The 12,598-nt window shown below is 46.3% G+C and overlaps 1 protein-coding gene across 1 annotated transcript in view; it reads right to left on the minus strand.

The window, feature by feature from the left end:
- The window catches only part of LOC124623108 (cuticle collagen 10-like), a 107,521-nt gene extending 96,890 nt beyond the window's left edge, over positions 1-10,631 (minus strand). Inside the window, exon 1 of the mRNA XM_047148897.1 lies at positions 10,547-10,631. Within this exon, the coding sequence (XP_047004853.1) occupies positions 10,547-10,631 (85 nt within the window). The remainder of the gene's footprint in view (positions 1-10,546) is intronic.
- Between the last annotated feature and the right edge of the window lie 1,967 nt (positions 10,632-12,598).

Consider the following 12,598-nt stretch of genomic DNA (forward strand, 5'->3'; position numbering starts at 1 on the left):
GTACCACATAAATTTTAACGCTAAACGCGTCAACTACAAGAAATCATTACCTAGCGATACGTAGTTTCTTGTCATTTTATTACAACAAATTGTAGCTAAAAGATGGATTTTCGAGAGATCATAAATTTCCTTCCCCACTTTGATTATTCCCTCTTCCCTGATGTCGTGGACCGTACGGATACCTCTGTTCCTCCCCTTGCTCCTAGCTTCCAGTACTTGGGCCACACCCCACCATCTGCACTTAACACTCCCATCACTACACAGGACATCAGCCTCACACTCCGCACTAAACGCAACACTGCTCCCGGCCACGACTGCGTTACCTACCGCCACCTCAAACACTGCCCTCCCTCCTTCCTTTCCCTCCTTGCCGCCCTCTACAATGTCATCCTTGCCACTGGCTTCTATCCCGACCTGTGGAAAACCTCCCGTATCCTGATGTTCTCCAAACCCAATAAGCCTCCATCTGATGCCTCTTCCTATCGTCCTATCTGTCTCACGTCGTTGTTCAGCAAGCTCTTGGAATCCATCCTTTCCCGGCGCATCCATCTCCACCTCCACCAAAACCACCTCCTCCCAAACACCCAATGTGGCTTTCGACCTTCCTTCTCTGCTGATGACCAACTCCTCCGCCTCACTCATCTCCTCTCCCTCCAGCTTAACTCCCGTCGCTCCGCCATTTTTGTCTCACTTGACCTTGAAAAGGCCTACGACCGTGTCTGGCATCCCGGTCTCCTGTTTAAACTCCAAACCTACGCCCTTCCTATCAACTACATCCGTCTGGTGGCCTCCTTCCTCTCCCGCCGCCCCTCCTACGTTACCATCCATCATGCCAATTCCCGCACCTTCTACCCCTCTGCCGGTGTGCCCCAGGGCTCTGTCCTCTCCCCTCTCCTCTACCTCCTGTACACGGCCGATATGCCCCAACCCCCCCCTCCAGTGCACCTCTTGCAATATGCTGATGACACCGCATTCCTCGCCCTCGCTCCTACCCTCCAACAGTCCCAACGCCTTCTCCAGAATCACCTTGACCTTTTTTCTGCATGGTGTAACCAATGGCTCCTGAAACTAAATCCTTCCAAGACCCAGGCAATCATCATAGGTCGTACCACTCGCTCCTTCCGGCTCCTGGATTTCTCCCTTACTGTCTGCGCACGTCCTGTCCGTCTCACCCCCACCCTCACATACCTTGGCCTCACCATTGACCGTCACCTTACCTGGATCCCTCATCTCCGATCCATCCAATCCAAAGCCCACAACCGCCTCCGCCTCCTCAAACTCCTCTCTGGCCGGACATGGGGGTTGCACCCCTCCACCATCCTCCACACCTACAAATCCTTAATCCGTTCCATCCTCTGTTATGCCAGTCCTGCCTGGATATCTGCCCCCCCCAAATTCTATCAGTCCCTCCAGATCCTTGAGCGTCATGCACTCCGCCTCGCCTTCCGTATCCGCCTCCCGTCCCCCACGCGGATCCTCTATGATCTCATTCCTTTCCCCCATCTGCTCCTCTTCCTCGAACATATCCGCATCCTCTACACCTCCCGCCGTCTTGAACCCCCTCACCCCCTGGTTGCTCCTCTCCTCTCCCATCCTTGCCCCCTGCCACGTCTTCACCGTTGTGTCCCCCCTACCCTCCATCTCTACACCCTCCATCTCCTTTCCCAAGGTGGCTTCCGTCAGCTCCCCCTCCCGGATGATGCCCTCTCTCCCTCCATTTATCCTTCCTATCAACTCTGATCCTCCCTCCCCCTCCTTTCCTCTGTCCTTTCCCTGGGCTCCCTCTTCCCCCCCCCCTACCGTCCTGTTTCCTCCCCACTACGGCTCTCCCTACCTCCCTTCTCCCCCCCAGTCCTTTTGTATTCCCCTCCTCTACCTACCCCCCTCCCTGTCGCGTCTGCCCCCTACCCCTCTTATGGGTCCTCATCCTCCATCAGCTCCTTTCCCGGTTCCCCCCCCCCCCTTCGCTTTTACTCTCCTTTCCCCCCTTTTGTTATCCCATCTCCTGTCCAGTTTCCCCCCACCTGCTCTCGACTGTGGTGTCACCTTTGCCGACTTTTTCGTGCTGTGTTCTAGTGCCTATTCAGTGTTGTGTTGCGAACAGAAACCATGCTGTCGCTGGGTGTGAATTTTATATACTTTGCGAACAGAATCCAGACTGTCGCCGTGTTTTTTTAACTGTCTATTGTTTTCCCTGTCTGCTCCGTATGTATTTTTATTCGCTTCATCATCCCTCTGTTGCTTGTTTTAATTTCCCCATTTTCTTTTCACCTTGTTACTCACTAAGTCCCCGATTTTATCGCCTGTTTTTTTATTATTATTTATTCTCCTGCTCTTTGTCAGAAAATCTGTAGGCTGCAGAGCGGCGTCCTAAGCTGCTGCCAGCCCGCCCCCTTTGGGGGGAATTGAAATTCAATAAAGAAAAAAAAAAAAAGAAAAAAAATAAATTTCCTGATACTTTGAAACTGCTTGTATTCATATCATCCAGTCTATGAGAAGTAAAACCCATATATGATGATTGACGCCTTACAATATGCCATTTCCTATCTTCTGCTCGTAAACTAACGGAATGCTGCCTTTCATTGGCCACGTTCGTCCCCAAGAGGCAGGAACCTGACATGCACATTGTTTGTCCGCAGCTCGTGGTCGTGCGATAGCGTTCTCGCTTCCCACGCCCGCGTTCCCGGATTCGATTCCCGGCGGGGTCAGGGATTTTCTCTGCCTCGTGATGACTGGGTGTTGTGTGATGTCCTTAGGTTGTTAGGTTTAAGTAGTTCTAAGTTCTAGGGGACTGATGACCATTGATGTTAAGTCCCATAGCGCTCAGAGCCATTTGAATCATTTTGAACCACATTGTTTATTTCGTAACTCCGCTGCGAAGTGAAACGTGGAGTTTTCCGCTGCGACGTCAGTACCACCTCGTTCACGTGCGTTATCACGTCCAGAAAGAAGTTGGCTTTAGCCACGAAGGCGCTCTTGGACGCCTTTACTTGGGATGTTTTGAACACTCCCGAGTTATCTAACATCGCGCCTTCAGATTATCAACCTTTCACCATCCTGAATGTACACATGAGCAGAATTAAACTTTCAACCGACGAGCAGGTGCACAAAAACGTTCTCAAGTTGGGGAAGAAGCTGGCGGGCTAGCTCTTTGTAATGGGCATAAAGAGGCTTGTGCCACGGCTCACTACATGCAATGAACTGGGTGGCGATTATGTGAAAAATAGTCAACAAGCGCATCAACAGTACCTTGTAAATTTTTTCAAATACACTTTTTCTAAGAAAGGCTATAAAAATCTAGCGCACTTACTTTCAGAACATGGTCCACATCTCGTGGTCGTGCGGTAGCGTTCTCGCTTCCCACGCCCGGGTTCCCGGGTCCGATTCCCGGCGGGGTCAGGGATTTTCTCTGCCTCGTGATGATCTTAGGTTAAAGTAGTTCTAAGTTGTAGGGGACTGATGACCATAGATGTTAAGTCCCATAGTGCTCAGAGCCATTTTTTTTCTGAACATGCCTCGCATTACCAAACCATACGTTTGGTAAGTCATAGTGGTAAAACATTGAGGCGAATTATTTACAAAGTAATGGAAAGCTGGTGGAAACTAAACTTGAGGTAAGATAGTTTCATTTAAGCAGCAACGTAGTGGCATGCATGGCAATATTTAGCCTACTTAGAAACAGGCCGAGGAAAGGCAAATCTAATTTTATAGAAGTTTTAGATTGGTAGAAAGCCTTTGACAACTGTAAAGGAGTGATTTATATAAGCACAGATATCGCAACTGTAGAAGTCACAGTGACTGTGCAGACCACCCCTACCGGAAAGGAAAAGACAGAAATAAAATTAATTCTTCAATTTAGATCATAGATTCAGACTCCTGATAAAATTCGAGTAAGTTGACACTAAACTCAGACTGGTCACTTGATTAATTAACAAGTCGCCGAACATAGTTATCCGTTTCATAGTATGTAGCTAATTTTCCCGGGCCAGCTGACACCGCCCATGTCCTGTCTATATAGAGTACCTTGGGTTGCAGAGGGCGGAGTATTTTTCACATTCCCTGATTAAAAATAAATCTTTATCCTTAATCTTTTATTATCCTTATAACCCACCACCTTATACAATTTGTGGGTCCTTTAATTGTTACAGTGAGTTTTGCACCTAGTTTACAAATGAGCTACAAGTAGTGTTAATTCAATGGGGCAAGGTAATTTACTATTTATGTTTTTCTACTTACTCTAGTGGTATACTTAAGAACAAAGTCTCTACACTACCTGCAGCGTCGCAGGTGTGCCAGTGGAATATACTCGTATAATCCTACTTTTCACGGCCTTGCCCACCGAGCTAATTTGGTGTCCTTGTACTTAACTCCCCCTAGTCCTGGACGTGGCGCATTTGAACTGTAACGGCAGTCGACTTATCGACGCCCAGGTAGTATGGGATTGGGGTACTGGGATACATTTTGTTATTCGTCGTTACTCACGGTTGTCCCTCAGATATTCCAAAATAACTTTTCGTGATGCCTCGTTAGCCGGGTTGTTTAGTACAAGGAATGTATTCTCTTGTTGTAGTAGGGTAAAGGTGTCGTGGTTCGGTTGTTGCTGTCTTAGCGCAGCTGCTACATCATTGTAAAGGGGGCACTCGTAAACCACGTGGTTGGGAGTACCCTGCGGTATACCACAGTCGCACGAAGGCATAGCCCTTCTCGCAAACCGACACCCGGTCCTCACAGCTTTACTTCTGCCAGTAGTAATGCGGCAGAAGTAAAGCTGTGAGGACCGGGCTTGAGTCGTGCTTCGGTAGCTCAGATGGTAGAGCACTTGCCCGCGAAAGGCAAAGGTCTCGAGTTCGAATCTCGGTCGGGCACACAGTTTTAATCTGCCAGGAAGTTTCATATCAGCGCACACTCCGCTGCAGAGTGAAAATCTCACTCTGGAAACGTCCCCCAGCCTCTGGCTAAGCCATATCCTTTCTTTCAGGAGTGCTAGTTCTGCAAGGTTTCGCAGGAGAGCTTCTGTAAAGTTTGGAAAATAGGAGACGAGATACTGGCAGAAGTAAAGCTGTGAGGACCGGGCGTGAGTCGTGCTTCGGTAGCTCAGATGGTAGAGCACTTGCCCGCGAAAGGCAAAGGTCCCGAGTTCGAGTCTCGGTCGGGCACACAGTTTTAATCTGCCAGGAAGTTTCATATCAGCGCACATTCCGCTGCAGAGTGAAAATCTCATTCTGGACCCGTTATATACTTGGGGAAGCGGTGTTACCAACTGAGGGGTAGGAGCTGCACTACCTCCGCAACACTGTCGTCTAGCCCAGGGGCTTTTCCTCTCTTTAACGGTTTTATTAGGGCAGCCACCTCTTCAGAGAAAGGGTTTACTGCCCTGTCATTTGTATATCTTACAAGATCATCAGTTCTCATTTGGCCCTGGCCCTCGGTTTTCCCATGGACACTGTCGTCAGTAAACAGGGACCAAAGGACGACCTCAGCAGTTTCCTGCCAGGATTCCGTCATCGTGTCCCCATGCCTGGCCCCATGCCTGACTGTGGATATCACCAATGGAGAGCGGATTATCTCTCTCACCAACTTGTAGGGCACTCTCCATGGGTCAGTAGTTAGTTGATTTGTAACATACCTTTCCCATCTTCGAACCCTATCTGCCCGAAGTTCCTTCTGGAATGTTTCCTTTAATTCCCTCTACTGTTGCAACCATCGTTGCCATTCCCACCAGACGACACTGCGCTGGTAGTGCCTCCTTACTCTTCTGATAGACTGGCGCACATGCTCCAGTTCGGCAGACCATGGTGACGGAGAGGCCGCTATGGACCCCTCCTGCTTGGTACGGGTGCTTTCACTGCTCTGGTAATCGCACTCACCAGCTCTTCAGCGTAACTATCCACATTTATATCTTGATATTGGTCACCTTATGTTAACGCAGGAACGTCGCATTTCCCTGTTACGTGTTCCCAGTCTGATGTAATTCATGAGCACCTCCCACCAGATGTTCCAGTGGCATTCTCTGTCGCCTGTCGTAAATGTGATCAGATTGTGATCATTTGTGGTGGCATTGTCTTCTACTTTTCAGTTTTTCACAATGCTTACGGCATTAAGTGTGGTAAGTGTCACATCGATGTTTGTGCCTTGTCCCCCTCCGACTATATAGGTGGGAGGGCTACCGGGCTTGTTGGCCACCACAAGTTGCAAGGCCACAGTTGATTCTTCTGCATTACCCCGTTTGCGTCTCTTGTGCCACTGAACCATACGGGGGATTCTGCATTTATGCCAGCAGTCACTATCACTTTTCGGCCCCGCAACACCATGATTACACGAGTAATATGATTCAGATGCTGCTCAATGTCATGTCCATACTGAATGTACATATTGGCGAGAGGTAGTATTCCCGCGGGAGATTATATTTCCATACATGGCAGTGACTGTTTGACAGCTGCTAGAGTACTGTTAACGCAAAGATCTGTTCGTTATTATTATCGCCGCTCTCTGGCCATTCCCGCTGCTGACTAGCTGCCACGCTCCTCCATCACGAGTCTGCTACTGAGAGTGTGTAGCTTTCCAATAGATACTGTTGTCAGTATGGAAAGTACGTGTGCATGTGATCGTCTGGCAAGCTCTCCGGCCAATCGAAAGCAATGCGCCCATTTGCCAAAACTGATTGTACGTAAATTTCATCGAGATCAAATTCTTCACCTCTTCTTTCGAACAGTTTTTTAACCATATCTCGCAGGGCTGCGAAGTCGTTGGGGAGATGACATTCCCTATTTACGTAGTATAGAACACGCTCAATAGGGCGAACTCGAACGATTTTCTCTGTCCGTCATTTCAAATTTAAGCTGAAGCCATGCGGTGGCCGAGATATACCGCTACGATCCCCCGTTCTGAGAATTCATGCCCGAATGAGTGAGCCAATTTGGGCCTCCAAGGGACAGTGCCGCCCCGTCATGTCGAGGCTGAGGAAAAGGTCCCGCCTCCAACTCTTATTATGTCGCCTACCGGACACTATTTGCTAACCGCGGGCACACACTTCTGTGAGGCGTCCGAGGTTAAAAATAGCACGGAGAGACTCCCTTCTGCTCCTTCGGTTGCTGTCGTTACGGTACGCATCTACGCTGTTGGCGATTCCTAAGACAAGCGAAAGTGTTGGGCTCTTTTTACTAGGGCGAACTAGAGTCAGTAGTCTGGACAGCCAGACTTAAGTACTGATAGAAAGGAAATACTGCAGGCCAAAGCCCTGTATGCAGACAATCAGCCCGCACCTGCCGAGGCCAAGGCACAGAGTTTGGGGCCAGGACAAAGAATCGAAAACAAGATTCAAGGCTCGTAGATCACCATTATACAGCGTCAACGGCCAAAACGCCAAACAAGAAACCAGGCGAAAGCCAAAAAGCCCGCTACTATGACACAGGATGAATCTCAACAATGGCCGTATATCAACAATCTCACTCCAACCCACCCTCAGATATTCATTGTCAACCTAACGAACAACCGCTGGAGACAGAATCATCTGACAGTGATGATTATCAAGGGTTTCAAGTTGTAGGCTCCAGAGGCGACTCTAGACGGAATTCCACCGCATCCACTGAATTCAGCGAGAAACCAGTAAAATTTGATCTCAATATCCAACAAAGAAATGTCATTACGAAAAATCTTGAGCTCAATGAAACTGCCAAAATCTTTATAAGGCACTAAAACAAGTTATTATATGTTCCTAACATTGCCAGAATGGGGGCGATCTGTAGTACAATGAACTTCGGGAAGACTCCAAATAGGTAACATCTCTAGTAAATGGGACCGATGACCTTTGCAGTTTGGTCCCTTTAATCTTTAAACCAACCAACCAACCATCTCTAGTAAAGTATTTAGATGACCGGTTTCGGTAAGACTATGTTACCATCTTCGGATCTGCAAGGACAGATCCAAATTGACAGGATAATAATCTTACAAAAGATGCAACCAAATATAGTCGGCATGACTATGGAAAAGTAACATACCACCATCTTTGGAAATTTGTGGTAAGTACTATGCGACCACGACCAAATTGCTGAGGTTGTTGGTCCCCGAGCTCACACACTACTTAATCTAACTTAAACTAAATTACACTAACGACAACACACACACCCATACCCGAAGGAGGACTCGAACCTCCGAAGGGGGGGGGGGGGGGGGGGTGGCGCTAACCGGGACAAGAAGACGCCCTAGACTGTGCGGCTAACCCGTGCGGCCGTCAGCTCTATAATTCACTTAGTCTCCGCCCTCTGCATTATGTATCGTGTCATATGTACTTGTAAGGATCTTGGAACACACTGGATGTCGGCATGTTATAATTAAAATAACTGTATACGCAAAACATAAGATTAATGCGCCGACTGCCAGCGCATACTGCGGATGAACACAAACTACTATGTCCAGTAAAAATACTAATGCTACATCGTAAGCTCGCCAGATGGCGCTGCAGTAGTACAATTTACAGTTTGATTTTACGTAAGGCAAGCCACATTTATACAGCAGTAAGAATCGTCATTGATTAATTAAAAAGTTATAGAATAACAAGAATTTGTTTAAATAACAATTTAAAAAGCTTTCGAAATAGTAGTCATTCTTTTCTTACACCCAGTCCAATCAGGGACTAAAGCGATATTGACCAAACAACTTACAAAACTATTCTTTCGTGAAAAGGAGCTTTTAAAACAGTCTTAATAACATACAACTGGAAAATCCAACCGTTCTGTGACGCTATATTGTCAGTATTCAAGCTAATCATTTTCTTATACTATTTCATGTAAATGGAAATACACAAACTTACATGCAAGGTTTGATCTTCAGCTGAACATTCAGATGTAACTCTATAAATTACTCAAATTATGTTCACCCACAACCCCCGCCACCTACGCAATGGGGAAAATGCAGTAGCCTTCAGCACACCTCGCACAACTGTTGGAACCATCCCAAAAGTGGGAGATGTAACGCACCTCACCTGACCTTCAGTTGCAAACTTTACTCTAATGTGAAGCACCTTAACGCAGCAGTTGCGATTGTACTCACCTCACTATCAACCCAAACTGCTCAGAAGGGCCAAAACAACCGTTTTCGGCCGACAGAATGGAAAAAGTCATGTGTATCGATGAACCGACTGCTCCCCTGCAGAAAGTTCCTAAGGCGAGATATTGAAAAACGCGTGCCTGGAACAACATTCACTTCTGTATCAGAAAGCCGCCATATCTATCAGCTTAAGTTTAGCCTGTTGTTACAACCTACAAACTTTACCAATTCCTTTATGGATAGTTCCTTTATATTCACGCCCAACCGAGGAACTATTGCTACATGCTTCGTTCGTCAACGCAAAAGGTCTCTGTGCTAAAAGGAACTCCTTGGAAATATACGAGGGTGGTTTGAGAAGTTCTCGGAACGGAATACAAAAAAGTACTTACATCACTGAAACATTTTTTATTTTTCAATGTTGTCTCTTTGTAGATTAATGCACCTGGTCCAGCGATATTCCAGTGCCTTGATCCCATCTCGAAAATGAGTTTCCTCCCGGCCTGCAAAATAGAATCTGGCTATCAATTCGTCGTTTGATGTGAATCTTCGTCCACCAAGAAAAATTGTTTTGGGAAGAGATGGAAGTCTGACGGAGCCATATCAGGTGAATAAGGCGGGTTTGGCCACAATTCATACCATGGGTCGTGTAATTTTGCCATGGCGACGGCACATGTGTGCGGGCACGCGTCAAGAGTCACGGAACCCATCCTGTAGATAATTTTTTCATTTCTAATTCTTCAGTTAAAATGTGATATACCCTTTCAGATGACATCTGGCAAGCGTGAGTAATTTCACGCACCTTTAATCGGTGATCTGCCGTGACCATTTTGTGCACTTTTGCAATGATTTCTGGAGTAGTGAAACATCTTGGCCGACTACTGCGCGGATCATTATCTAAGCTCTCCCGACCAAATTTAAATTCGCTTCTCCACTTGGCAAAAGCTGAATATAAGGGAGCAGAGTTCCCCAGTGTATTCTGGAAATCGTCATAAGTGTCCTTTTCATTCACACCGTTCTCAATGAAGTACTTAATCACTGCTTGAATCTCGATTTTTTCCATCTTCGCAAATCACTACGCGGGAACAACAACAGAACCACGCCACTGCCACAGCTCTCTTTAAAGAGCACTCACGTAGCAAGTGTTTACAGGCAGCTGTCCAATGAATATGACGTGAACAATTTGTTGCGCTATCGCTGACCTCTTGTGGTGACGCCGAGGACTTTCAAAACCACCCTCGTAGTGTTCGAACTAAAGTTACGATGATTTGCATTGATGAAATCGGATGCTTCGGAAAGGACAAAAATCTCCTCCATCTTGTCACACACTTGACTACCCAAAGAAGAAGAAAATGTTTACATTAAAGTGTCGCCATTTTTCTCATCAAACAACTGGCAGCTATCCGATTCGGTCTGTTAGAAAACCTGAACACCCACCAAGCTATTGTCCTAAAAACCATCGGTAAACAGAAGAAACCTGTCTTACTCGCAGCTATATACATACCTCTCAGTGAGGATTTTCCAGTAGATCTCTTCGAATACATTTCCTCACTTAGCCCAGCTATCATCATAGGTGACGTAAATGCCATATCCACTGTTTACAGCGATAAAACTATCAAAAAAGGCGGTCTTCACTTCGAAAATTTAAATGATCACCCGGTCCATCTGGAAAACGACTGGCCTACTTTCATCAGCCGCACTGGAAGTACCATCGTTGATCATATTATCTGCACCCCGCAAATCGCTGGAAACGGCAGGTAAGTGGAAATAGGGTGATAGTATTTTCAACGATCATCTACCCTTCATCATAAGAATAGCAGCTGTTACTCATGTCATAAATGACAATACCAAAAGAAAAGCTTTCATCCATTCTAAAAGCCTGAACAGAGTTCTTAAAGACAACGCCCAACACAACAGCCTTTGATACGTTAGAGGTCCTTTATAACAATAATCAGCTACTTGTTCAAGCGGTACAGTGCTCCTAAGAATACTTGGAAACACAATGAGAGGCTTCCTACACACATCTTCAATTTAGTGAAAGAAAATAGAAAATTACACAGACAAATCAAACAATAACCTAATGAACAGCCTAAAAGAGAGCGAACCGTCTCAATAACCAAGTTATATCTGAATCCCAACAATTCAGAACAAACAGATGGGAACAGAGTCACAATGACTTGACCAAGGAAACCTCCTTCCCTTTAAGAGAACATTCCAGAGAATGTTGGGCCAAGACGTCACCTATGAACCGGCTCTACACAGTGATGATCAAGAGAGAAGGTCGAAATGTTTGGCAATGTACTTGCAAAATCTACGATCACTCACAGGATCCCAAATTTGACGATAGCCACAAGGAAATGATTACTCGGGAACTTCCTGTACTACTACAGAGAAACACAAACCAGCCGATCATCCGCTGCTTAAAGAAATTAACTAGTATGAGATGGCTTCTGCTATACTAAGTGGCAAAACCACAGATCCTAGGAAGGATTGTATTGGACGATTTCATCTACAACTACTTCCACCACAGGAACTTGCTCATATACTAAAACCTCCATTTAATGCAGTCTTGATTCATAAACCTGTCCCATCAAAATGGAAACATGCAAATATTAGAATGATTCTGAGAGCTGGAAAACTGAAAAACAGTCTTTACTCTTATAGTCCCACAACCTTACTCCCAATAACTGATTAAACCTTCAAAACTTCCATTAGCAACAGATTACAGCAGTTTGCAGAAGACGAGAACATTATACTACACGAGCAAGCTGTTTTCAGAAGAAATCATAGCACCGCTGACCCACAACTATGGCTGACTAGCAAAGCAGCAGAAGCCTGCAAGTTATGACATGCGACTGCTGACCTCTTTTTGAATATAGAACGTGCCTTGGACAAGATACGGCACGCTGGACTTTTAAAAAATGTGTAAGTAGCATTTCCCACCTGAAATAGTACTTAATAGCTAATCACACCGGTAGTAAAGGTGTCAGTACGAGTTGGAGATCACACCTACATCAGAGGGTTGTCAAGGAGTTGTCATCTCCGCACTGCTATAGGCAATATACACTGACTGATCTGACAGAACATATGACCACTTGCATAATAGCCGATGTCTACCTTTCCCACGGGTAACAGCGGCGACGCGTCGTCCCATGGAAGCAAGAGATCGCTGGAGGGAGTTGTGGTCGAGCGGTTCTAGATGCTTGAGTCCGGAACCACGCGGCTGCTACGGTCGCAGGTTCGAATCCTGCCTCGGGCGTGAATGTGTGTGATGTCCTTAGGTTAGGTTTACGTATCTCTAAGTCTAGGGGACTTACGACTTCAGATGTTAAGTCCCATGGTGTTTAAAGTCATTTGAACCATTTTTGGGAGTTGTCAGTACATCTGCACACACAAGTCACCTAATTCCAGTAAATTTCGGGTACGGGGACGATGAGCTCTGACGACACGCTCGATCATATACCAGATGTGTTCGATTGGGTTCAGATCTGTAGAGTTGGGGACTAGAACATCAATTGGAACTCGCCACTATGGTCATCGAACCACTCTGTCACAC

The sequence above is a fragment of the Schistocerca americana genome, chromosome 7 (assembly GCF_021461395.2).
Source record: "Schistocerca americana isolate TAMUIC-IGC-003095 chromosome 7, iqSchAmer2.1, whole genome shotgun sequence".
Classification (NCBI taxonomy): Eukaryota; Metazoa; Arthropoda; class Insecta; order Orthoptera; family Acrididae; genus Schistocerca; species Schistocerca americana.